At 38.4% G+C, this 27,445-nt stretch overlaps 1 protein-coding gene and 1 pseudogene across 2 annotated transcripts in view; both read left to right on the top strand.

The window, feature by feature from the left end:
* The window catches only part of XRN2 (5'-3' exoribonuclease 2), a 66,604-nt gene that overhangs the window by 25,307 nt on the left and 13,852 nt on the right, over positions 1-27,445 (top strand). For both annotated transcript variants that reach the window (XM_068986740.1, XM_068986741.1), the window contains exons 15-27: positions 1,785-1,916; positions 4,465-4,583; positions 7,230-7,365; positions 8,498-8,605; positions 8,707-8,796; positions 9,759-9,831; positions 14,825-14,908; positions 15,964-16,061; positions 16,649-16,728; positions 17,300-17,356; positions 23,957-24,025; positions 24,125-24,256; positions 26,070-26,200. In XM_068986740.1, the coding sequence (XP_068842841.1) occupies positions 1,785-1,916; positions 4,465-4,583; positions 7,230-7,365; positions 8,498-8,605; positions 8,707-8,796; positions 9,759-9,831; positions 14,825-14,908; positions 15,964-16,061; positions 16,649-16,728; positions 17,300-17,356; positions 23,957-24,025; positions 24,125-24,256; positions 26,070-26,200 (1,309 nt within the window). The remainder of the gene's footprint in view (positions 1-1,784; positions 1,917-4,464; positions 4,584-7,229; positions 7,366-8,497; positions 8,606-8,706; positions 8,797-9,758; positions 9,832-14,824; positions 14,909-15,963; positions 16,062-16,648; positions 16,729-17,299; positions 17,357-23,956; positions 24,026-24,124; positions 24,257-26,069; positions 26,201-27,445) is intronic.
* LOC138091594 (dual specificity protein phosphatase 12 pseudogene) lies at positions 20,515-23,272 on the top strand (annotated as a pseudogene).

Consider the following 27,445-nt stretch of genomic DNA (forward strand, 5'->3'; position numbering starts at 1 on the left):
CTATCTAAGCTCTGTCTCGAGTCTGAAGGGAATACTTGATGGGCAGGAGGGGCAGGTGGTACTTTGTTATTTGAGTTTTTTACAATAATCAGTTATTATTGTTTTTTAAATAAAAGTAGTCAACCTTTGATACCCCTTGAAGTCACTATGCTCTGTCTTTTAACTTCGTCAGGTTAATCTTCCTGGAATAGGATGCATGCATGCTCAGTTGCATCCGATTTTTTTTGCAGCTCTGTGGATTGTAACCACCAGGCTCCTCTTTCCATGGGATTTTCCAGGCAAGAGTGCTGGACTGGGTCGCCATTCCTTTCTCCAGGGGATCTTCTTGACCCAGGGATCGAACTCACATCTCTTGCTTGGCGAGTGGATTCTTTACCACTGTGCCATCTGGGAAGCCCGCAGAATAGGATAGCTACCTGCAGTTTTGTTGTTTCTCTGCTCAGAAATCAGCAGTGACTCTTTAGTCCCCCTCAGAGTCCATTCTCAGTCTGGCTTGCAGAGTGCACTGGTGTCTGAGTTCCTGCTGCCAGCTCCTCCTTTCCTGTCTTCTCAACATCCTCTAAACAAGCCAGGCTGCCCCTGCCCCAAGCCTGGCCCCTGTTGGCTCGTCCAAAGGTTCCTCCTCCCATCTGTGCACACTTCACCTTCTCCATGGCTTCCCTTGCTGCCTGGCGGGTGCCTGGGTTGAGCAGGCCTTTCCTTTACCTCTTGTGATTCTTGTCATCCTTTCTAGATTCTAAACTCAATGGAGTTGAGGGACTGCCTTTTATTTTCAGATTTTATTGGGTTTGATCAATTTCAGGAACCTAGAAAGGAGAAGAGTAATTTATTGCTGAATTAGTTCCAAACAACTTAGATCTGGGGAGAAGCCTGTTTGGTTACTGCTTTCTGTTTTCTTAATTTTTTAAATTGAGGTATAGTTGATAACTGAAGAAGGGAAAGGCTTACCCACTCCAATTTTCTGGCCTGGAGAATTCCATTGACTGTATAGTCCATGGGGTCACAAAGAGTTGGACACGACTAGGTGACTTTCACTCACTCATTCATAGTTGATATACAATATTATGTAAGTTTCAGGTGTACAGCATAATGATTCACAGTTTTTAAAGGTTATAATCTATTTACAGTTATTATAAAATGTTGGCTGTGTTCCCTGTGGTGTACAATATATCCTTATAGCCTATTTATTCTATCCATAATAGTCCATACTCTGTATGATTATTTTCTTTCAGTCAGTATTTGTTTTTAAAGCATCTGTCAGTCATAGCTGTCAACTGTTATAGCTGTTGTCATAGCTCTGATTGGCAATAAAGAGTTAAATTCTAGCAAGATGAAGAGTGAATAAAAGCTGTATTTCCTAAGTACAAATCAAACTCTTGACTTTTTTTTTAACCATTAAGGTAAAATGTTAATGTTATTTTTATTTGACTAGAATTATGTCTTGAACGTGTAGAGAAATTGTAAGTAAATGTAGTAGAACAGCCTGAGACTTGAATAGTTCCATAGAGTGGAACTGAATGTGACGATGGCTATTCTCAAACGTCACATGTATGTACCAGAACGATGAATTATATGTACTTTTAGAGCAGCGTTGCTATTAGACTGTTTACAGGGTGAGTTACCATCATATCAAAGTGTAAACAACCCTGAATGTTAACAGAATATTTCATCTTTTACATGCTTATAGTGGGGTCTCTTTCCATTGCCCTCTTTTTTTTCCTGTCATCCAGTTGTGTTGTGGTTTCATTTTAATTTCTACATTCGTTTGTCTTCATTTATTTTAGAGAGATCAACCATCTTTCTCTCCTGGTGGAATATTAACCCCTCATGCCCTTGGTTCAAGAAGCTCACCAGGATCTCAAGTGGCCAGTAATCCAAGACAAGCAGCTTATGAAATGAGGATGCAGAATAATTTGGTAAGGGACTCACTTTTCATGTAGCGTGAAAGGGTGGTGGCTTACCAGGTGCCCCTTGTAGTTGTGTGTGAATTTGATCATGTAGCCTGGAGGTGTTTTTTGTTTTACAGCTTTTCTCAATGTCTTTTGCCTTGGGATATTTTTATTTCTATTAAATCTGCCTTTATCAATATGAAATGATCTAAATGTTGAATATGAAATATGAAAATACCTAAATGATGTAAAAGGAACGAAAATGCATGTAAATAAGATGGCTTAGTGGCTGCAGTGTTTCTGTAATGAACATGGGCCTCAGTGCTTCCAGCTCCTCCCCAAGGCATGATGGTGATGGTGGTGGAAGCATGACAGGACATCCACATGTCTCATAGCTGGGGCAAGAGAAGAGGGAGGGTTTTGCTACCTAATTTCCCCTTTCTTCCAGGGATCAGTTGTGGGCATTTTGCAAAATGGTATTCCTCAGTCTGTTAAGTACAGGTGCTGATTACTGCCTAAACTCTCGCTCTCTGATTCAGTCATGGAATAGATCCAAGTATCTATTTTAAGGTAGCTCTCACTACCGAAATTCTAGTTGGTCCCTGTTTGTAAACTCAGGAACTAAATTGATTTGCCTTGTGATATCCCTCCATGTTTGAACTTTGTAATCCAGACTGCAGGAGCAGATCATCTCAGCTGGCAAGGCTGTACTCTGCCCATTAGCTTTCTGTTGTATTGACAAAGACCCAAGAGCCCAGGGCACATGGCAAGACAGCAAGCAGGGATGAGGGAATAGACCATGAGCTAACACAGACAGACAGCAGATGATTGAAGCTATTGCTTATTTCAGTCTAGCAGACCTGAGAGAAAGAGAACTCTGTACAGGGAAAAAAGATACATAACTTGTTACTATGATGAATTCAAGGAAATTGTGTAACTTTGGATATTTAAGTTTTATTATTCCTATTAGTTATCCTGTTGATGTTCAGGTTCTTTATTGTAGGGCAATCCTACATGTGGAAATTTTGCCATGTCAAGAGACTGAATTTATATCTCTATTAATTCACAATGAGAAGTTTTAGGACCTTAGATTTGAAATTGAAGAAACAAGGTTTTGCATCTTCCAAGAGAAGAAGCTTGCCTTACTGTTGTGGGTTTGTTTTTTTATTTTTATTTATTTATTTTTTAGTATTATTTTTATTTTATATTGGAGTATAGTTGGTTAACAGTGTGTTGGTTTCTGGTTAAATTCAGCTGTACATACATATACATGTATCTGTTCTTTTTGCTTTGTTTTCTTGTCTTATTACTTGCACCATTAACAGTGAGCTGCGGAGGGTCAGTGGAAGGGATTGCAGTGAGACTCTTGAGTAGGACAGAAGAAACTGATGTTTGTCATTGAAGAGCACAGTGGCTACGGTCCCCACAGAGTGGACCTGAACGTGACTGGCAGCACCGTGTTGATGATGGAGTGCTGTTTCTTAACATCAGAGAGGCGTTAGGTCTAAACTCTGTCACCTGTGACACCTGGCCATACAGTATCATGAGTAAAGTTGATATTCTACATTTTAAAACAAAGGGTTATGATATTCTACATTTTAAAACAAACTCCATGTGAAATGTAATTTTGCTTTGTTGTAACAGACTTTCTTAGCCTATGGTTTGAACTGCCTTTATGCTCAGATTTTACAGTTTCATCAAAATAGCCTCCTGAACTTCTCAATTTAAAAAGTTCAATTTACTCAAAATATCTAATAGATTTTCACTAACAAAACCTTTACTGTGAAAACCTTTTCTGCTGCATATGTTTTTGTTCACTTAAAACTAAAGTTGCAGAAGATTTTAATTTTTAGTTAAATATTAAAGTACTGTAGGGTATGCCTATCCTCATTGAGTTAGGTACATAGAGAAGAGAACACTGAATTTAAACTGGTATCCAAGTCTTTGAAATACTAATGTATATTCTTCTGAGATGACCAATAGATTTTTATTTGTACATTGAATTTTAAAGCAGTGTATATAAAATATTTAATAATTTAATAGTTACCTGGCTGAGTCTTATTACTAAACTGTTGCTTTCCAGAGTGGTTATACTATGCTAGGTTGAACACATAACATTTAAATTCATTTTCACCTGCTTGGCTATTTTATATGTTGTTAATTTATATATTTATCTTTTCACCCCTTTACAGTTTTGCCGTTTGATTAGTAGAAAGTGACTGTGAATTTGTAAGATCAGGGAATTACCAAAGAAAAGAAATATTTAAGCAATAATTTTAAAAATCTATAAAATTCAGTTTTTCTTTTGAAGCAGTTTTTGTCCTAAGAACGTTCAAATTCATTTAAGCATAGGAAGCTTGGTACCATATTACTTTTTTTGGGGAGAAGTACAATAGGCCAGAATCAGTCTTTATGCTTTCTAAATATATTCACCATATCTATTTAACAGGTTTGAAAAATAACAGCTTTAAATAAGGTATTACCATGAAGCATGGTGGTAGAAGCAGTGGGATGTAGCTTCCTTTGTGAAATGAATAATCAAATCCTTCCTCTGTAATGTCATAATTGTCTGCAGAGTCCTTCAGTCTCTCCTAATACGAGTTTCACTTCTGACGGCTCCCCATCTCCGAGAGGAGGAATTAAACGAAAAGTGGAGGACAGTGACAGTGAACCTGAGCCAGAGGATAACGTCAGGTGAGGCCATTTTTGGGTAGCACTTTGTTAGCAAATTGCTGAAATAGAGGTGGTCTAATTAATACTATTTAGCTCAAAGAAGCAGTGCCTTCAGTTACTTGCCTGTGATCTTTTTATCCACCAGTAATTAATGTGGAGGGTTAGGATAGTCAGTAAATTCCAGTGAGATATGTAAGCTATAGCTGTTAAACCTAAGTATCTAGATTAGTATGCGTGCAGGTTCTCATCCTCCAAGCCACTTTCCCTCTGAGACCAGGCGCTAGATAGGCTAGGCATGAGGTGCTTAGCTGTGACTATGTGTTCTGAGTGTTACTGTGTGGGGATTAAATTTTCAGGCTGCTTAACCCAGAAAGTTCAGTAACACTTGGATACTTGATATAGTTTGCTTTAATTTTCTCAGTTGAAAAGTTTCTTCCTCAGGATGAAATATGCAGAAATCATTTGGTTAAGAAATAGGTATATTTTTAAAAACCACAGATTTGTATATGCACAGTTCTATTTTATGACAGAGGAGTTTCCCTTTAACTGTATACTTAATATTTATGATGGGAAACTTTGATTCTTTCATTTGTCCAGATCAGAGATTAAATAACCTTTTATAATTAAATCTAAGCTTGAATCCTAGACTCCCAAGTGCAAAAGGCCAACAGTCTCAATAAATGTAACTCATTAATAATTTAGCAAAATAATATAGTCCAAAGTTAAGGGAACAATAATGGTCCAAAAGCATGCACAAATGAAGCTCATGCTTCTTATATAGATTATGGATGGTGTGTTTGTGTTTATGATTAGAAACCTCACAAATGTCATGTGTGGTTCTGCATTTTCCAAACAACCTTTGATGTCAGATACTGCAGTCTGTGATGATGTGTCATCGTACCTTTACCTTACCTGAGTTTTTGTCCTCTGCTTCTGTAACAATGGATTTTCCTTTTTGAGTGTTTTTTGTCTTACTATGAAGTCATGATCTGGCTAGCTTAATAGTAAACTAATTAATGCTAGCTTAATAGTAAACTTGATTTATTTAGCATTTTATTGTTTAATTTTGGTGCTGGGAATAATCATGATGGAAATGCTTCTATGAAGAAATGCTTGGGATTCTTAGCATTTATTTTCTTACTGTCTTTTGTACAATAGTGATAATCTACATCATGAATAGAGATATTTCTCCAGATTGATGTTCTGTGAATCCTTTGTGTAGCTATGAAACCTTTCATAGCTAGAATGGCATATAGTGAAGAACCAGTTACCCCAGGTCGCATTTTGCTGCACAAAATAAATGGAGATCAGGCCCAGCTGCTCACAGACACAGCTCACAGCTCTGACGACTGATGCTCAGACACTGAGTGTGGCTCCTGAGGAAGGAGCTGGCAGGGCTGCTCCCACTCCCAGGGTGCACCCTGAAAACAAACGGGCTAAATGAGATTCCTACTTTCTGCCTTTTTTAAAAAAAACGAAATCGTCTCTGCACTTCTTTCACTTAGGGAAAACAGGCATTGATGGAGGTCTTTTGCACAAGCCAAGTAGTGTAAAGTGAACTTTGGAAAGGGCTTACCTGTATTCTGAAACATGACTGCAGTTAATTTGTAAGGTCTGGCACATGGTAGAAAGTGGCCTTACTGTAGAAGCATCTTGAGATCTGTCCTGATGAAAAGAAAAATGGCTTCTTTGTGTTCTTTCAAGAAAATGTTTTAATCTCTCAGAATGAGAAATCAGTACTTTGTGGCTCTTCTCATTGTATGTTTAGTAATTAATAGTGAATTGATTGTCCTGCTTCTATGTTTTACCAGAACATGCATATATACATATGTACATGTGCATGCATGTCCTTCCCTTTAACTCTTAGCTTTAAGATGCCCAAGCATGAAGAGTATAGATTAGCTATACCAAGTTTCTGCCTGGTTTCTAGATTATTCTTTTATAAATTGTGTTTTACCTTTAAAAGAATTACCCATAGCAAATCTTTTTTTTCAAAGTAGTTTAATTGACTTTCTTTATGCAGTTTAAATATATCTTAATAAACTGAGGAACTTGAACTATGTAAAAATATATTCAGTATTTGAATCTTAAAATGTAGTTTTAGAATTATTCCACGGTCCAAAAGCATGTAAAACAGTATAAAAATTCAGGCAAACAAGTGTTACGTATCTGCGCTTAGTCACTCACTCATGCCCAATTCTTTGTGACCCCATGGACTGCAGCCCACCAGCTCCTCTGTCCACGGGGATTCTCCGGGCAGGAACGCTAGAGTGGGTAGCCTATCTCTTCTCCAGGGGAACTTCCTGATCCAGGAATCAAACCAGGGTTTCCTGCATTGCAGGCGGATTCTTTACCAGTTGAGCTACCTAGGAAACCCTGTTACATATCTACTTTAGCATAAGTGATGATCCTTTTTTAAAATGTAGTTTTAGAATGATCTTACTGGAATCAGTGTTTTGAATTTTTGATGTTTAACTTCTTTAAGTTGGTAATAAATCCTGTGAAAGTGAAGTTTTTAGAAGATAGTTAAATGAACTGTGTTTGCTAGCGTTACTGTTGAACTCATTTACATTTCACCTGGACATTGGATATAAGTTGATCAGGGTGATAAATAGGTGTACAGTTACCATATTGAATCAGGATAAACTTATCTTGCCTGGTTTGTAGGTTATGGGAAGCTGGTTGGAAACAGCGATACTACAAGAACAAATTTGATGTTGATGCAGCAGATGAAAAATTCCGACGTAAAGTTGTTCAGTCTTACGTTGAAGGACTCTGCTGGGTTCTACGATATTATTACCAGGTACAGAGGATATTTTCCTCTAAATTTCTAGCTGATCATTTTAGAAAGATAATTTTTGTAATAATGTGTGTTATTGAGCCTAGTATTTGTTTCCAAAGCTCATTAATGTGTATTCAGAACTAATTTTTGTTGTTAAAGAATTTCAACATAAAGGAGTGTTGTTGAGTATGCTTTGTCTTGCAAATGACTACAGTTTAGTGTTTTTTTTAATTGGAATAAAAAAACAACTGAATAACTAATAGGTAGTCACTAAATGAATTGGAAGAAAAAAAAAATAACCGAGCAACTATTAGATGGTCACTAAATTACAGAACAAAAGAGAAAGCCTGGAAAATACTAGTAAGAATTGGAAAGGAATTTGAATGATACCATTTCCTCCATGTAAAGTAATGATGTTACTTGAAGTCTGACTTAAAGCCTTTGGTAATTGGGATGTCAGATTGGTGAGAAGTTAGGTAGACATGGGGGTTGTAACTCATAGTTAGTATTTGGTTTTGTGTTTGTAGAATGAAGCAAGTTCAGTTGTGATCTGTAATTAGTAGAAAGTAATTTAATGTGTTAAGTATCAACTATAGAATATTTTAATATAGTGTTTTACTCCTATAAAGATTAATTCACCAGGCACAGAGTCAAAATACATATCATTGAATATTTTTACAAGAAAAAGAAAGTTCTCACTGAAAATCTAGGGAATTCTCAAATGAAGCTTTTGCTGGTTTTGTTGTCAATCACGGTGATGTCCCTTCTCCATCTGTAGGCTCAGTGTCAGCTACACTTTTGTTCTTCATTTTAACTGGAAGCTCTAGAGTTGTAAAGAAATACCACCAAACACATTTGAAGGACAAAAATTTCACCAAATTGTGTTTGTGAATATAAAATTTGGTATTAACTACTGATTTTAAAGGTGTTTTGCAGTATTTTTTAAAATAAAGGGGCCATTGATATGAAGTGAAAGGTTCAAATTGAATCAAAATAACTTTTAAAACTCATGGAAAAATTAATACATGGACTATCTACTAGAAATCATATGTTTTGTAAATAGAATATTATAGATTAATAGCCTAATATTTTTTGGTTTTCTGTGTATATCATTAACATAGATTTGTGGCTTTGGTGTTTTGAATGATTCCAGGGCTGTGCGTCCTGGAAGTGGTATTACCCATTCCATTATGCACCATTCGCTTCAGACTTCGAAGGGATTGCAGACATGCCTTCTGATTTTGAGAAGGGTACCAAACCGGTAAGCTGAGCTATTTAGAGCCATAAAATTTGTAGAATTTTGGCTTAGATCAAAATTGTGTGTCATATGTTAAAGTTTTTTGTTTGTTTTGTTTTTAATAGTTTAAACCACTGGAACAACTTATGGGGGTTTTTCCAGCTGCCAGTGGTAACTTTCTACCTCCATCATGGCGGAAGCTCATGAGTGATCCAGTGAGTCTCTCCCTACCACCCCCCCGCAAGTCTTAGACGTGTTTATTATTTTGCAAAATAACAAGTGCATTCTATTTCTTCAACCTGCTAAATAAGTAAACTTCTTAATATCTAAATAGTAAACTTAAGAATTGTTCTTGATTCGTGTTAGTGATGGTTTTTTTTTTTTCTTATGATACAGAAACTTTGCTGTCTGGCTTGAGAGAGTAAATGTTTGGAGTTGTTCACAAAATTAGCCAAATTTAAATTATTCTATATTATCAACATGTTACTATATTAATGTTAAATTCAATATGATGTATCCGATATATTCTGAGATATATTTGCCATGAGTCTTGGTGTTTTGAGTGTGTAACTGGGTTTTTGTCATACACTTTACTAACATGAGTCATAGTTGCATTTCATAGTTAAAAGAGTGAAGTACAGAAGCAGTGCAAGTATTTGAGTTCTTCTGTACATTTTTCACTACTTTATTATTTTTTTCTGCTTTTCTTGGCTGTCAGTACCCTACTTAGTAAATAAAATGCATTTGTATTTTGAAGAAATTCTTAAAACAGTTATTTTGTTCTCCGCCTACCTGTAAGCCATTATTTTTGTTTGTTCCGGCCTTTGTGGTGACTGCCAGACCTAAGACTGGCACACCTGGAATCCCCTCCTAGCTAATCTTGTGTGTGAGGAGAGTGAGGCACAGCTGGGAAACAGGGTTCTCTATAAATTCTTCACTCTACACTGGATCCACAGATATCCACTCTAAAATTCTTCTGTGTTAATATCTTTTATTTTTATCTTTTAAAATTGTTGATTTTTTCCCCCTCCACCTGCTGTTTAAAGAATACTATTTTAAAAGTAAAGCTTGTTTTCTTATCAGGCATGATAGCATGATCAAAAGTTTTATATCAAATTTTTCATAACAGAAATGTGTGACTTCACTTTTTGAATCTATATTTATCTCTCTGCTATAGGATTCCAGTATAATTGACTTCTACCCTGAAGATTTTGCTATTGATTTGAATGGGAAGAAGTATGCATGGCAAGGTAAAATTTAGACAGTATTCCTTTTAAGATAATTTTCTCTTTCTGATAAAACTGTATACTAACATGACTTATTCCAGAAAAACATCTGCTGCTTCTTCATTGACTATGCCAAAAGCCTTTGACTGTGTCAATCGCAACAAACTGTGGAAAATTTTTCAAGAGATGGGAGTACCAGACCACCTTACCTGCCTCTTGAGAAATCTGTATGCAGGTCAGGAAGCAACAGTTACAGCCAGATGGAACAACAGTTAGTTCGAAACTGAGAAAGGAGTACATCAAGTCTTTATATTGTCACCTTGCTTATTAAACTTACATGCAGAGTACATCATGCAAAATCCTGGGCTGGATGAAGCACAAGCTGGAATCAAGATTGCTGGGAGAAATATCAGTAACCTCAGATACGCAGATGACACCACCCTTACGGCAGAAAATGAAGAGGAACTAAAGAGCCTCTTGATGAAAGTGAAAGAGGAGAGTGAGAAAGTTGGCTTAAAGCTCAGCATTCAGAAAACGAAGATCATGGCATCTGGCCCCATCACTTCATGGCAAATAGATGGGGAAACAATGGAAACAGTGAGAGACTTTATTTTCTTGTGCTCCAGTGCTGGGCTACACCATCACTGTAGATGGTGACTACATGAAATTGAAAGACAGTTGCTCCTTGGAAGAAAAGCTATGACAAACCTAGACAGCATATTAAAAAGCAGAGACATTACTTTGCCAACAAAGGTTTTTGCCGACAAAGGTCTTTGCCAACAAAAGTCAAAGCTGTGGTTTTTCCACTATTCACGAATGGGTGTGGGAGTTGGACCATAAAGAAAGCTGAGCACTGAAGAATTGATGCTTTTGAACTGTGGTGTTGGAAAATACTCTTGAGAATCCCTTGGACTGCATGAAGATCAAATCAGTCAATCCTAAAGGAAATCAGTCCTGAATATTCATTGGAAGGACTGATGCTGAAGGCTACCTGATGCGAAGAACTGACTCATTTGAAAAGACCCTGATGCTGGGAAAGATTGAAAGTGGGAGGAGAAGGGGACGACAAAGGATGAGATGGTGGAATGGCATCACAAACTAATGGACATGCGTTTGAGCAAGCTTGGGAGTTGGTGATGAACCGGGAAGCCTGGTGTGCTACAGTCCATGGGGTCACAAAGAGTCGGACATGACTGAGTGACTGAACTGAACTGAATGACTTATGGGATGAAAGAATTTTCTATATTTTGCCATCCAAACTGGGATTAGCCGTGATTAATGTAATTTTAATAGTCACATTATGATAAATAGTAAATCAGGTTGAGACAAATTAATCATTTTATCTTTTATCTTCTTTGAATTAATTAATGGAGCCTGGGACTTGGCTCCTGTTAGTCATTGATGCCTTATGAAGTTGCTTGGTGATGTATTAATAGAAACACTCAAGAGTATCCATGTAGAGATTTACTTACACTCTTTTGAAAAATATATTAAACATTTAGTTTAAATGTTTAACATTGATCATCACTTAAAGTTTATTTGTCTGTATATTATTTTCTCATTCCTTCTGTTCACAGACTTTGTAGAAATAAGGGCAGTAAAAATTAGTATTAAATTTAAGGTGATAATTTAGTATTCAAAAAATGTATAATAACAGTAGAACACAAGAAAGTCTCAAACACACTAAGCCAGCTGTTGTTTCCCATCAAAGTCCCTTTCAACAAGTCATTTTAACCTCTTCTTCCACCATTATTTTTCTGGAATGATAAGTGTGTTTAGTACTACCATTTTTCACACCTTTTCCCTTGATTATTCTCTGTGGTGCAGAAGATCAATAAAATAACTCAAAGAGAATTGTGGAACAAAGGGGAATAAGTAATAATTTACCAATTGAAATAATTATTTGTGAGATTTTAGAGTTGACTTGTGCAGTAACTGGAATTTCTTATTAACTTGAACAGAATGGTACTGGGAAATGCAGCCCATTGCTTGGGGCTATGCAGGTGTAGTGCTGTGTGGGCATATTGTGTTACACACATGGATTGGGATTTAGGTTGCTTTTGAAGATGCTTTGCGGAGGAGTAACAGGGAGAGGAGACATAGGAGAATAGGAAATAGTAAATAAAAATATAAGTGTATTTATGTGAGTGTGTGTTAAACGAGTAAGTAAATACATAGACATGCAGACAACCTGCTGTTACTATAGTATAAATTACCCAGAGGAAAGGTCAGGCAGTGTGCATCAGTTACAGCTTCTCCACATCCTTACTGATAGTAGCTTTCTGTTTCCTTTGATAGTAGCCATCTGGATGGGTGTGAAACAGTGTCTCATTGTGGTTTTTATTTTCATTTTCCTAGTGATTAGTGATATTGATCATTGTTTTCATTTGCTTATTAGCTATTCCTGTATCTTTTTTAGAAAATTGTCTGTTCAAGTCCTTGGCCCATTTTTGACTTGGGTTTTTGGTACTGTATGGTGGATGTCTTTTGTATGTTCCAGACTCTGATCTTTTATCAAATACATGATTTGCATATATTTTCTCCCATTCTGTGTGTTTTCTTTTTCCTTCTGTTGATAGTGTCCTGTGATGCACAGACATTCTTAATTTTGGTGACGTCCAGTTTTAGTTGGAGTGTTTTGTTGTTCCTGCCTTTACTTTTGGTGTCTTAAGAAATCACTGCCTGGCCCCATGTCATTGAAGCTTCCTCTGTATGTTTTCTTCTAAAAGCTTGATAGTTCTGGCTCTTTACATTTAGGGCATTTGAGCCATTTTGAGTTTATTTTTGTATATGGTGTAACGTAAGAGTCCAGCTTCTTTCTTCTGTGTGTGGATATCCATTTTCCCAGTGCTGGTTGCTGACAAGACTGCTTTTTCCCCACTCAGTGGTCTTGTGGGGGAGTTATTCCTGGGCTGTCTGTTCCATTGGTCATTGTCTGTCTGATGCCAGTACCGTATACTGTTTTAATTACTGTACCTTTGCAGTAAGTTTTGAAATCAGAAGATTGGAGTCCTCTAACTTATTTTTCTTTGTCAAGATTGTTTTGAGTCCCTTGAGATTCCAAATGAATTTTAGGGTGGGTTTGCATGCATGCATGCTCAGTCGTGTCCGACTCTTTGGTACCCCCCACTGGACTGTAGCCCGCCAGGCCCCTCTATCCATGGGATTCTCCTGGCAAGAACACTGGAGTGGGTTGCCTTCCTTCTCCAGGAGATCTTCCCGACCCAGGGATCGAACCCATTTCTGCATCAGCAGGCAGATTCTTTACCACTGCACCACCTGGGCAGTCCCAGCATGGGTTTAACTTAGACCTTTAATATTTTTTTATCTTATATAGATATTTTCACTTAGTAGACTCTGTACCAAGAATATACCTTTCTTGAGGTAAAACTTACTACTGTTAGGAGGTATAGTTTTTTTCTCCATACATGTGTTTAAAACTTATGGAAGGTAATGATAATACTTAGTTAAGTTCTTGCCTAAATTGAGTACATCTAAAATGATAGAGGATAAAACTTATCTGGGTATATTTCCAACACTTGTTGACCATACAAATACTATATGTAATAATATAACAGGTATTTCAAATGTGTTTTTTATATGAACAGAATATAAGTTATTTGATCAGAGTCACACAGTGTCAGAAGTAAGATCAGAACCTGGAAAGTGTGACCACTGTTTTTACCTAAATACTACCGCCATTTGGACTGCTTCTGGGCTGTTGAGACGATTAAATGAGCCATTGGATATAAGTGCTCAGAAAAAAGTCACCACTGCTGTCGTTTTTACTATCATTTCATTCTCGAGCACCACCATCTTCATACCTGGGTGCAAAGTATTCTTTCTTCCACTGGCCAGTAGGTCTTGTTTGTTACTTATTAACCATATTGCTGTCATTAGCACTGCAAATTGCTTACTGTTTGCTTCTGGAGTTGATATCATAGGAAAATCTCTCATAATTTGTGTAGATCCTGAATCTAGTAGGTAGGAAATGAAAGCTAGGTAGTGTTTTAGCTTTTTATGGTAACTTATGTGTGTGACTACCTAAACTCAAACAACTCTCGGAAGTTTTTTTCCATCTAAGTGTTTATCAGCTTTTTGACCCTATGAAATTCACACTAGAACTTAGTTTCTTTTTAACTTAAAAAAATATATATGTATTCTCCGTAGTAGGTGGTACAATTGAACACATTTCTTAACTTTGAAAATATGGCAGCTAAATCATTAATGACAACTTTGGAAACTTTCCACTTCTAATCATTTTAAAGGGAATAATCATAAATGCAGCAGTTTTGAATGGCAGTAGTTTCAAAACTGTTTAGCTTCATTTAGCATTTCTCTTTGCTATTTAAGTTTTTTATTTGTCAAAGATACTATTTATACTATAGACAGCATAACTTGCTATGCTTCAAAAGCTTCATATGTTTTTCTAGTAATGGATCCTGCATTAACTGGTGTGCTTCTTTGAAGATGATGCACATGGTCTAGCTAAAACAATGACCTTAATTCTATCACACTCCAGAGGACAATTTTTAGCCTGAAAATTAACATCTCTTCTACCATCCCCAAGTTATTTAAGCAAACAAATCTCTAAAATTTTTGTGTGAGTTAATTATTAGGTTTTAAAATGTGATAGAACTTCTATATACTTTTGTTGAATGATCTTGTTTTATAAAAGAATCCAAGGTTCTAGAATGATGAAAGGATAAGCCCAAGCCCTTTGGGGAATTGACTAACTTGCCCAAGGCCATCTTATAAGGAAGATGAGAACAAGCTGCTATCTTAGGTATTCTTTTAACGTAAAATTTTTATTATCGCAGAGTTAAGATCAAAGATGGTTTTCCATATGAGCCATTTTAAGAATGGAAAATTGGAAAATTTGAATTTTGACTAAATAGTTCAATTCCAAGATGTTTTTATGTTTGTGGGAATATTCTACTAGAAATGTCCATTTGGACCAGTTGACATTGAGGTGACTCTAATACTTGGGGCGGTTGGTGTGCTTTTGTGTCCCCAGGTGTGGCTCTGTTGCCGTTTGTGGACGAGCGGAGATTGCGTGCTGCCCTGGAAGAGGTGTACCCGGACCTCACCCCTGAAGAGAGTAAGGCCGTGCCCACCGGGCGGCACAGTCTGTGTGACACAGGCTTCACGTTTGCTTATAAATTAGACCTTTTTTTTCCATTTGTCAACTTTTTCATAAAGGAGGCATAAATCATTGATTTTACTTCTTTGTAACAAAAATTAGTTTCTTAAAATTAATACTACCTGTACATTGAGTAGTAATTAAATAGTAAATTAAATTGAAAGTTTTTAAGTTATAAGTGTTTGATTTCCTCCATCTCCCTTCATCTTCCCCCACCTCCCAGATTATAATAATTTTGCTTGAAGGTTAAGATGAGTTGCAGGCATTTACTCTCAGATTGTTAACTTGAAATGTTATTTTTCGCAACAAGTGGGATTTTGTCATTATATTGATAGTTAAAATATTAGGAAATTGCAAGGTTGGGTTCAACTGGAAAATTTAATACCAGTGTAATAAACCAATATAAATTATTTTATCAGCCATCCTTAGGATAATTTTTGTTCTCAGATGATACAATTTGTATTTCCTTGGGGAATGTTTATATCTTATAAGAAATTAAGTTCTACATAAATAAAATCTTGCAATTCTATGTGCAGGTACCTTTTAGTGACTTTTTTCCCTAATAGTCATTGATTTTTAAAGTTTTTTTGAGATTAAAATTTTTTTTGATAATCATTGATTTTTGAAACCTTATTTATTGTCAAAGTATTTTTTCTTCTGCAGAGGCACATCACCTAAATTTAGGCTGCCTCTTGTTATTTTCTCACAAACTCTATAATTAAGTTTTTTAAAAAGCATTCATTTATTTATTTGGCTGTATAGGGTCTAGGTTGCATTATGCAGGATCTTTTGCTCTAGCGCTTGGGCCCTCTAGTTGTGGTGCTCAGGCTTAGTTCCCCGACCAGGGATCCAACCCGCACCCTGCACTGGCAGTTGGATTCTTAACCACTGGTCCACCAGGGAAGTCCCTATAATAAAGCTTTAAAAATTTAGATGAATCTCCTAATTTTGGTTTCATAATAAAAATTGCTCTTGTGGATATAAGTTTGATCTTGTCCTACGTTCCCCCCCAGCCAGAAGAAACAGTCTTGGAGGTGACGTCTTATTTGTTGGGAAACATCACCCACTGCACGACTTCATTTTAGAGCTGTACAAGACAGGTTCCACAGAGGTATGGTTTCTTTTCCATCATGATGTGTTTCTTGACAGTGTATTCATTTGATTATTTTTACAATGTTGGCCAAATATAAACCTAATTTACCATTCAGAGCATTTTTAAGTGTGTAATTTTGTGGCATTAAGACCATTTACAAAGTTGTGCATCTTCTTGATCAGAAACTCTGTACCCGCCAGACAGCATTAAACACTCCTCTACATCCTTCCCTTCCCCCAGCTTCTCAGAACCTCTCTGCTACTTGCTGATTTTATGGAGTCGCCTAATTTTGATACCTCCCGTAGGTCACATCATACAGTATTTGTCCTTCCATGTCTGGCTCACTTCACTTAGCAGAATTTTCAAGGTTTAGCCATCTTATGTCAGTGTTTCTTTTTTTTTTTATGGCTGAATAATACTTCATTTGTGTATACACTGCATTTCATCAGTCCACTCATCTCTTGATGGGAACTTGCGTGGTTTCTACCTTTGGGGTGTTAAGAATGGTAGTCCTGTGACCACTGGTGAACAAACATGTTTGAGTTCCTGCTTTCCATTCTTTCACCTGTATAATCAGGACTGGGTTGTTTTTTTTTCCCCCCCAGTCAGTGGATGTACCACCTGAGCTATGTCATGGGATCCAAGGGAAGTTTTCTTTGGATGAGGAAGCTGTTCTTCCAGATCAGTAAGCATCATTGTATATAATTGAGGGGGTGAGAGGATGTTTAGTTAGCATTTCTACTTTGTTTCCTAAATGTTTCATTTTCTAGAAATAATAAGAAAGTAGTGAGAAAACAAAACAACATAAAACCCTTGGACTTGGGGTCAGAGCCCAGCTCTTGAGGCGATCCACAAGGTCAAAATTACTTTCATAATCTTATTAAAGTGTCAGGATGTTGTGTACCTTGTTGTGTACCTGTCTCTCAACTGTTTGGCGTTCCTTATTTATGAAATACCTGTTCTGTTTTTCTATTCAGTTATCTGTTCCCCCACTGCCCCCTTTTTGGTTTATAGAATATAAAGAATTGTTATACCAGAATTCTTTACAAATTCTGATATAAGCCCCTTGTTCATAATTGTTTTCTATTAGTGAAATTACAAACAGGGCCCTTTTAAAAAGTTACCTATGATTATATTATTTTTTATTGGTTTAGTGATTTCTCTCTCTCAAAGCCTAAGAAACATAGCAACACTTTGTTTCCACTTTTCCCAAAGGTTACAACTTACAAACTGATGGTTCTTTTGTTTCTTTTTAGAGTAGTATGTTCCCCTATTCCAGTGTTAAAGGATCTGACACACAACGCTGTGATCAGGTAAGTTTCCCCAAATTCCTGACATTTGCCCAGAGTACAGCTCTGAACTTGCAAATAAGTTTAAGAATAGACCTGTGATTCACAGGGAAATAGTAACTATTATTCCAGCAAGTCTTTGATATTTGGAGAGTCCCTGTGTTGCAGACCTCCCAGTAGAGCCTCTTGACTTTAAATTATGTATATTGTTAAGGTTACTGACTTAACAAGCTTACTTCTCTGCTTTCTGGTTTCCCCTAACAACCTCTAATTCTTCCTGGATTAGAGAGGTGGGAGGTAGAAAGTAGGAGTTTCCAGGAGTTGTGTGCTGTGTAGGTTCAAACAGATCTCTGTACCCTGGAGGCCCACATGGCTTCAGGGTATTGTAACATAATATAAATTGTATTTATATTTGTGGCCCTGTAGAGTTCAAAAACAGAGCTCTTAATATACTTTATTTTGGTTAAGATGAGATAGAATGAATTTGTGGAATATTTTTTTAAATCAACAACTACAAACTTTTAAAGGGCTAATTTCTGCTACGTGGAAAACTCATACTTCATTTTCTCAATGGTGACAGCATTTTCTGCCAAGTATGTAAAACATAATATGGCTCTTTAGAATAAAAATCAGCAAACTTACTCTGCATCTGTGTAACTACTGTATGAATCCCTAATCTTGGCGGCAAGGTTTATGTTGTTGTTTCCCTCCCTTTTTAGATGAGAACAGGGCAAATGTTCAAGTAACTCAAGGATTTTGTAAAAAGCTGTTCCTGAATACTATTTGCCCACATGTTATTTCTCTCACTCTTGGGGACTATTTTGGATTTTACTTAGATTTCTTATTGTGAAGTATAAGCATGTTTATTTTCCCATCTTTAATGGATTTAGATAGCAGCTGCCATTCCAGGAAGGCTTTCACTTATAGAAATCCTTTGTGAATTTGAAAAATCTTGCTAGATTAATTGCCTTCATCTCTCACCACTCCCGTTCTTAAATTTCCAGTGGATCATTTTTTAAATTAATTTGTACTGGCATATAGTTGCTTTACCCTTTATCTTTACCCACAGTTTTTGTTTATCTTGGCGTATAATCTATTCTGGCTCTTTGTCTTTTGGCTCTTTTGTTAAAGGTGGGATTCAGAATCATAAGCTAGGTTCCTGTGTCCACCACAAACAGTCTGATTCTGGCAGAGCCAGCGTGGACTCTGTGTTTAACCCCTGGGTCCCTGTTGCAGCAGACCTTCAGGCCAGTTACTGCCACCAGTCCTCTCCGGATTGGCACATGTTTGCTGTGCTCCTTAGTTTCTCAGTGTTGTTTTCAAGGGTCTTCCTTCGCAGCCCCCTAGAAATAGTAAGTTCTACTTAACTTTCTAATTAGGACAGAGACTTGCCCAAGGAAGAGTTCCAGAGTTGGCAAATCCTGGTTATGATGGTGATTTCTGAGCCTGAAATTTCCTTTGGTGTTATTTGGTATCCATTGTTTTCACAAGATTGTTAAATTCATAAAAGAAATCTCAAATCCAGCTGTATATTCAGGTATATGTTGAATATAACTTCATAATAAAATTGAGTTGATTTCCTGGAGATGCCTGAAAGACCAAAAGTAACTCTTTTCTTACGAGGTCATTTTCAGTCTTTTCTCTGAGGGGTCATGCTGAGACTGATGCAGTTTACTTTAGCTTTTTGGATGTTTGTTTCAGGGCTTCTTCTGTATCCCAGGGTTGTTCTTGCTTTATAAACAAAACATCTGAACTTGCAACCTCCAGTCCCCCCTGCCAGTTACTCCTGTCTATGTTGACTCCTGGCATTTCCCCTGCTTCTCTGTTTGCATGCATCTGGTGTTGGAGTCCGTATTTGAGAAACTGTCTCCTTGAGTCCACTTTAGTGAACTTTCCCTCACCTCCTGTCCCCATCGCGTTAGTTCTTACCTGTGTTGTTGAGGAAATATATTATAGAAGTTACTGAAGTGTCTTAAATTCATGGAAGGACTCTTAGAGAATACAGTCAACTGTGACCTAGGAATTTTTTTTCAATTCTGATTCCATAAATCTTCCCACATAGTAGTAGTTTAACTGTGAGTAGAGCTGAGCCATCTCCCTGAATTTCTCTAGTCCTCTCTTCTTCTACCATTGTAGCTTGCTCAGGCCTGGTATTTTTACAGTAGCTCTTTGGTAACTGTAAATATATAACACCTCTGTTTCTCAGTTTTCTTCCCATCTGGAGGGGCAAGTGCCACCCTCCGTGTCACCTAGGCTCTCTGCCCACACTGGCTGCTGTGTCCTGCACCCACGCACACCTCCTTGACCATCTCTCCATCTTTCCCTCACCTCTTGTTCCCCCGTTGCCCAGACTTAGGAACTTCAACTTCTCATGGTACGTGACTCCGTGTATTGATACCACTGCTCTGGAACCGTCTTTCTTTCCAATTATTTTTCATATCTGGCTTTTCCCAGTGAGCCTGTTTGTATTCTCTTCTCCTGGATTACTGTAGTGCTCTCCCAGCTGATTTTTTTTTTTTCCCCCAAATCCCACCTACCTTCCCACTGAATCTTCTCATCTTTCTTAACCACTGCCCCCCTTGGAGACCTTTGGTTCCTGCCATAGTTTGGTGGAGCTGTGCTGTGTATATGGGTCCCCACAGCTCTGCAGGGACGCCTCCTCCTTGCTCTCCAGGTTGGTCCCTCCGTGAAGACCCCCTGCCACACATATGCGTGCATTTAGCCCACACTCACAAGGTCCTGTGTGGAAGGCAAGTGACAGGCTTTGATCAACATCTTTCTTGTGCCTGTTGTGGCCTTTTCCACTTTCTTCCTTACTAAACTGTTAAACTTTTCCAGTCTATCTCCCCTATTAGAAGAGGAGGCAGGCACCATGGTTGGGCACTGTTTGTGCCTCTGTGCCCACCATGAGACCATGTATACAGTAGGCATGCTGAAAATTTTGTTTGGTAAACTGCTCAAAAGGCCTGCAGACACTAAGAGAACTGCTCTGAGATACTTTAGTTGCAGGCCTTGCTTTATTACCAATTTTCCCTGTTTACTTTGTGTCTAGAAAGCCCCAACAAATCCACATACCTGCCTACCACCTTGTCTCTCACCCTCTTAAACCTTTCACATTGCCTATTGTGCCTGGCCCTGCCCTAAGCCACCTGGAGTAGAAAACATCTGAGATAAAAACAGTCATGGTGAAGAGTGAGTTTATAAGAGGAACAGATTGAGTCAATGAAGTGCTGTTCATCTGGTCTTGAGCTTATAGCATCTTTATTATAAATGGAACCATTTTTATGTACTTAAAATATACACTTAACAAAAATTTCTCTGTAACAGATGGGCCCTAATTATTTTAAGTGGCATTATTTGAAGAGAAAAAAAGTTAGCTATCTAAAATATCAATCAGTTCAATAAAACCCTTTTTCACTGATTGCAACTGTAATCTGTAATCTTCAGAGGATCTTTGGAGATTATAAAAAAGCACAGAGAAGGAAAGGAAATGGTTGGAAATGGTTGCGTGTGCAAATAACCTTCTGGTGAACGTGTGTCATAACCTTCTGGTGAACGTGTCTCTAGCCTGTTGCCTGTATTTCCCCCTTGTCATTAAGTATTTTGTTACTACATTTTAAGAAATGCCAATTGAGGATATAATTTCTATTTATTTATTATTTTTTAAAAAACTGAAAATTTATTTTTGGCTGCGCTGGGTCTTCCTTGCTGCACTTGGGCTTTCTCTAGTTGTGCTGAGCAGTGACTGCTCTCTGGTTTTGCTGCACAGGTATCTATCTCATTGAGGTGGCTTCTCTTACTGCAGATCACAGGCTTTAGGGCGTGTGGGCTCAGCAATTGTGATGCACAGGCTCGGTTGCCTCCGGCATGTGGGGTCTTCCTGGACCAGGGATGGAACCCACTTCCCCAGCATTGGCAGACAGATTCTTAACCACTGGACCTCCAGGGAAGTCTCCGAGGATACCATTTTTAGAAAGAACCATAGTTTCTTTAACCAGTCCACTATTTGCCCATACACTTAGGTTTTACAGTTTTTCAGCATTATGAATCCTGATGTTATGAGCATCCTTAGATGTAAACTAGGTGCATATCCAGAGTCCTAGAAGAGACATTGCTTTGTCAGAAGGAAGACTTGTGTGCTTTGGATGAGACACATACACACAGACACACCCACACACCCACCCACACCCACACACCCACCCACACACAGTCAAAAAGGCGGTTTGGCCCAACTTATTAAAAGTCTGAGTCTGAATATACAGCCGTCACATTGTTTCAAGTTGTGACTCTTTACATTCTCACAGAAACACATTAGTCAAGCAGGATATGGGACTTCCAACAGGGAGGGTTTGTGTTTTTTCCCCTGTGGATTATCTGTTCATTATTTTTGATTTTGCAAATGTTTCTACTGTTTCTTGCAACAAGCGCTGATCTTGAAGATGTTCGAGGGAGGGTCTTTGCCATGGCCCGAACAAAAGGAAAGGTGGTTTTTACTTTTGTTGTTGCAAACCTCTTGTACCAGTGTTTGGTATCTTACTGGAGTTTCTCAAGAGTTGGGCTGTGTCTGTTGTTCTTTCTCTGTGATCACCTACAATTAGGTGGAGCATGGCTTTGCACATAAAGTTACACGAGGGCCACCCTGGGGATTAGTGGCAGTTTGGTGAGAAAGATGTACAGCCATTTGGCAGTTTGGCAGAATCTGCTGACTCAGATAATTTTGGGAGAAGACTTCTGAATTGTAGTCATTCTGTTTAAAGAGCCACAGTATCTAGTTCCCTGGTGGTGTAGTGGTTAGGATTCCAGGCTTTCACTGCTATGGCTTGGGTTCAGTCCCTGGCTGGGGAACGGAGATCTGCAAGCCACGCAGAACAGCCAAAAAAAGAAAAATAAAAAAACCTTAAAAATAAAACAAAGGTCACAAGTATCTGAATTTGGGGAGCCATGGCTGCGAGCTCCAGATCAGCAGCCAGAGCCAGGCCCGCTCTGCCACGTATATGCTGGAAGTGCATCCGGGGCTGTTCTTGGGTGGAACTTCGGCCGTCGCAGAGCCAGACCACCTGAGGGAGGTGGGCGTCACGGCAGTGCTGACAGTGGACTCAGAGGAGCCTAACTTCAAAACGGGGGCTGGGGTTGAGGGTCTACGGAGTCTCTTCGTGCCAGCACTGGACAAACCCGAGACCGACCTGCTCAGTCACCTGGACCACTGTGTGGCCTTCACTGTCCAGGCTCGCGCCGAGGGCCGCGCGGTGCTGGCGCACTGCCATGCAGGGGCCAGTCGAAGTGTGACTGTAATAGCCGCTTTTAGGGTGAAGACTGACCAGCTCACCTTTGAAAAAGCCTATGAAAACCTTAAGACTGTCAAGCCAGAGGCCAAGATGAATGAGGGGTTTGAGTGGCAACTGAAATTATACCAGGCAATGGGCTGTGAAGTAGATACCTCCAGTGCAGTTTATAAACAATATCATTTACAAAAGGTTACAGAGAGGTATCCAGAATTGCAGAACTTACCTCAAGAACTCTTTGCTGTGGACCGATCTGCCGTTTCACAAGGATTGAAAGATGGGGGTCTCTACAAATGTAGAAAGTGCAGGAGATCTTTATTTAGACTATCTAGCATTTTGGATCATAATGAATGAAGTGGTCCTATAGCTTTTGCCCACAAGAGGATGATGCCGTCCCCCATGCTTTCCACAGGGAGTCAGGCTCAGTGTATATCTTACTTCATTGAACCTGTACAGTGGATGGAATCCACTTTGTTGGGAGTGATGGATGGGCAGCTTTTACTGCTCCAAATGCAATGCCAAGTTGGGCTCTTTCAGCTGGTGTGGTGAACAGTGCTCATGTGGTGGATGGATAACACCTGCTTTCCAAATACATAAGAACAGAGCGGATGAGATGAAAATGCTGCTGGTTTGGGGATCACAAACAAGGGAAATATGAACTTGTTACATGTGATAACTTGCTGATATGTGCTACTCTTCCTTATTGTCATCTGTGGCAGATTGTGTAGTTTTTAGGCCATTAACATTTCATTTGCAATGTGAGAAGATAAAATCACTTGATGTTACTTAGAAATTATACATTGTCAGCTTCTTATACTGTCTAAGTAGATTACTTTGTGTAGAAATCAGAACTTTTTAATCATGTAAATTATACTTTGATATTAAAATCTTCTATAACCTGAATACTTTATTTCATATATATTAAAAGTTGTGATTTTTTCCTATCTTTTTAAAAAATGTATTCTTTAATTGGAGGAAAATTGCTCTACAATCTTGTGCTGGTGTCTGCTGTAGAAAAATGCAAATCAGCCGTAATTACACATACGTCACCTCCTTAAAGTTGTGATTTGGGGAATGTTAGTTATGAATTCTCCAGGTCTAGATGGGCAGAATAATGTCCAAAAATTTAAAACTGTCATATTTAAGCAACATCCTTTTATTTCTAGAAAAAGGGACATTAGTAAAGCTACATAAGTCTGGCTTTTTCTTGGAAATGTAGAAGGAAAGGACATCAGTAAAATGCTGACTAAAATGTCAAAAAAAAAAGTACCTGAATTTACATGGTAGTAGTGAAGCAGGCTAATCTAGTGAAATCATTAAATTGTTTCTTGTTCTCTTCTAGTATCAATTTTAAGGACCCACAGTTTGCTGAAGATTACATTTTTAAAGCTGTCATGCTTCCGGGAGCAAGGTAACAACTGTACAAGTTAGAAAATATAAACTCTTCAAGTTTATTTTGTGTAAGTGAAATCCATCCCTGTAACTAAATATTGTATTTTCAAATGGTTAGAAAACCTGCACCAGTCCTGAAACCTAGCGACTGGGAGAAATCCAGCAACGGACGGCAGTGGAAGCCCCAGCTCGGCTTTAACCGGGACCGGCGGCCTGTCCACCTGGATCCCGCAGCCTTTAGGGCTTTGGGGTGAGTGGTAGGTTTTTCTGTCTATGTATTTTGATTGTTCAGAATCTTCCATGGAACATTGTCAGCACTTATACCACAGATATTCGAGATCATTAAATACAACTGTTCTGCAGCTATTTTAATGACTTTGATGCTTTTCTACTTTTCTTCATTTTTTAAATTCAATTCTGTGCCTTTGGTTTATCTATTGCTTTGTGTTGCCTGAGAATTCCATTATTTTCTCTCAAGAGATTTTGCTGTCTCTGACCATTATTTCAAAAGCATGAAACATGCTCTTTACCCTCAAGAGAGTTGTGACTGAGTTAACCTCTGGGTGTTACAGTCCCTCTGTGAGGAGCCGCCAGCTCCTGGGCTCGTGCCCATGTGTTGAGACCTCCGTGATGCCTGAGTGTATCTCCTGCCGTGTTAGTGAGGTCAAGCCTCTCAAAGTGTCTGCTGGCCTTTTGTATCTCTTCTGCTGTGAATTTCTGTTTTTTATTCTTTGCTTTCATTAGCTTCAAATTTTCTTTTTTCTTGGCTGTAAAAGAGGAAGCTTTGAAGCAGAAACACATAAAGCTGAGATAAAAAGAGCAAAGTGCTAGGGCATGTATTAATGAGTTATCTGTGAATTGATGTTGGTAACTCATAGATATTTCCAATTCATAGGAAAGCTTTAAGATTCAAAGTGGGCTTTAGGCAGTAGGTTACCATCAGTAGCATGTACTTTATGCAGTGACTAGTAAGGGACAGTGGCATCATGGGCTTTGAGTCCTGAGTGTCTGGATCAGACACTTTGTCTACCACTGGATATTCTTATTAAAGTTATAGAACCTCTCTCTGCCTCCGTTTCCTGTGTGTGAAATGGAGGTTGTAATCACATCAGCCTCGTGAAGTTGTGGGGATTAACTGCTTGGGATAGTTTCTAAACTGATGTGTAAATGTGAGGTATTCAGCAGGTTGCTTGAAAGTCTTCATTTAATAGTTAAAAAAATTCAAGTCTAAAATACTCTCTAGATTTCTTTTTTGCATTATTTCAGCCACTTTGGAAAGCAATGAAGAAGTATCTCTAAGTAGAGTGTTAAGTTCTTAGGATCCTCTGAACTTTTGATCCAGATTCCTACTTCTTAGAATTTATCCTGAGAAAATATTTTAGAGGAGCCTAGTTACACACCCATGTCTCTAGGCATTGCTGGCTATACAACTAGTACTAACTAGTACTAAATGAGTGGACAGGTTTAGTAATGTATGAGACACTAACATGTAAGTATTCTGTAATACTTAATACACATTACACTTAGGAAGACTGTGAAAGGTATAGAGAAATGTTTGATGCAATAAACTGAAAATAGTAAAATATAGAGCAGTAGTATATACAGGTGAACCCTGAACACCTGTGGGATTAGGGACACTCACCCACTGAAAATCTGCAGCTGTGGATTGTGTAGGACTCCTGTATTTACTGTTGAAAACACTCCACGTGTAAGTGGACCTGTGTTGTTCAAGGGTCAACTGTATAGTGATAGCAACAGCATAGGTCTTCAAGGGCAAAACTAAGTATAATGCAGAAAAAGAGAAATAGACTGAAATGATTTTTTTGCATAAAGTATTAAATATTTACATGATTATCAGGAGGCTTTGGTGTAACAAATGAACATTTGTTGTCTCCATTATCACGTAATGTTTTGAACTTTGTTCATCATAAATCTTTCAACTTCTCGTCTTGGTCAGATCTAGTAGTGACGAGATGACTGCTGGCATTTGCATTTGTTTATTATAATAGTGATGGGTATGTCTGTGTCTAACTTGTGTTTTGGCTGTGGGGGTCCTTTCACAGCCATGTTATGCCGAGAGGCTCCTCCGGAACTGGCGTCTACAGCAATGCTGCACCACCACCCCCAACTTTCCAGGGGAACATGTACCGGCCACTTCTGCGAGGACAAGCCCAGATTCCAAAGCTCATGTCAAGTACGTTTTCAATAATGGGTTCTATCTCCTAGCTTAAGTACTGCTACAAAGGGTGGTTTCTGATCCACATTGCTAAAAGGGTGGACCTAACATCGTAATTGCATTTATTTTAATTCATATCTCGATTTAATGTTATGTTTGCGCTCCATGGCTGTGCTCATTTTCTAGAAAATACAGGGCATGTACCAAGTTCTCAAAGCCTCTTTTCTTCATGAAGCCTTTGCATCTCCATTCCTGGTTGTCTGATTGCTTCCCAACCAGTCAGCCCCCGGGTGGCAGGGGAAGAGACAGTGTGGCAAGATGCTGACATTTGTTAAGTCCGAGTGTCATATCATTTAAGTTTTCTTCTGAATGTTTCAAAGAAACACTAAATTTAGAAAAAGCAGGAGGGGTTACTCTATTGCAGAGAACCCTTAGAACTCTTTTAAAATCAAAGTTACACCTGTCAAAGAACCAGATTAAAGTGATGATTGTTGGGAAATATTTATGCCCTGTATTTAGTAGTATTTCATGATAATTTACTTACAAAAGCATTTTTAACCTGAAGCCCTGTAAGAAAGGTGTTCTGACAGTCTCCGGTTCTCAGGGTTCTGTTTTCAATGTGTTCTGTCTGTCTGTGTTTCTCTGTGTGTCTTGATGATAGTGAATGGAGCGTTGTTGCCTCCATCGTAAAGTCTGTGAACTTGAGCTGTTCAGTGAAGGAAGCACAGAGGGCATGGAGTTTAATAGGCTGTGGAGAGCTGCTTGGTACGGTAGTTTCTTTAGCTACTTTTCCCCCAAAATTGAGCACATAGTGTTTCTTAGCATTTCCATTTATATGTGTGTGTATGTATCCGGATGTACCCCATAGAACTGAAGCATCTAATCGGTTTGACAGAGCTGTCTGTGCCCCAAGAGCTCAGCAGTGGGTGAGGACACCTCCGGCGGATAGTTAAAGCCTCCTCTTCACTCACACGCTCCTCGTCATTGCCTTTCTTCTGTGGCTCTTGGCCGTTTACTTCTATCTGCTGTTACCACGGCTTCCCAAGAGGAGAACAAAATAAGATGCAAATACTAGACCCAGGTGTAATCCATCTATGTCTGTGTCTTGGTTTAGTCAGTCATTCTCAAGACTATGGTTGTGGGGAATTTCGCAGGTTACTGTGTCGAGTAGAGTTTCTGAGGTTTGAGAAAACAAGTTTGAGTAGCACAGGTGAAAGAAAGCACAGGGTCCATGTTAAGCAGCTTCCTTCCATCATCAATCAG

This window comes from Capricornis sumatraensis, chromosome 15 (assembly GCF_032405125.1).
Source record: "Capricornis sumatraensis isolate serow.1 chromosome 15, serow.2, whole genome shotgun sequence".
Lineage (NCBI taxonomy): Eukaryota > Metazoa > Chordata > Mammalia > Artiodactyla > Bovidae > Capricornis > Capricornis sumatraensis.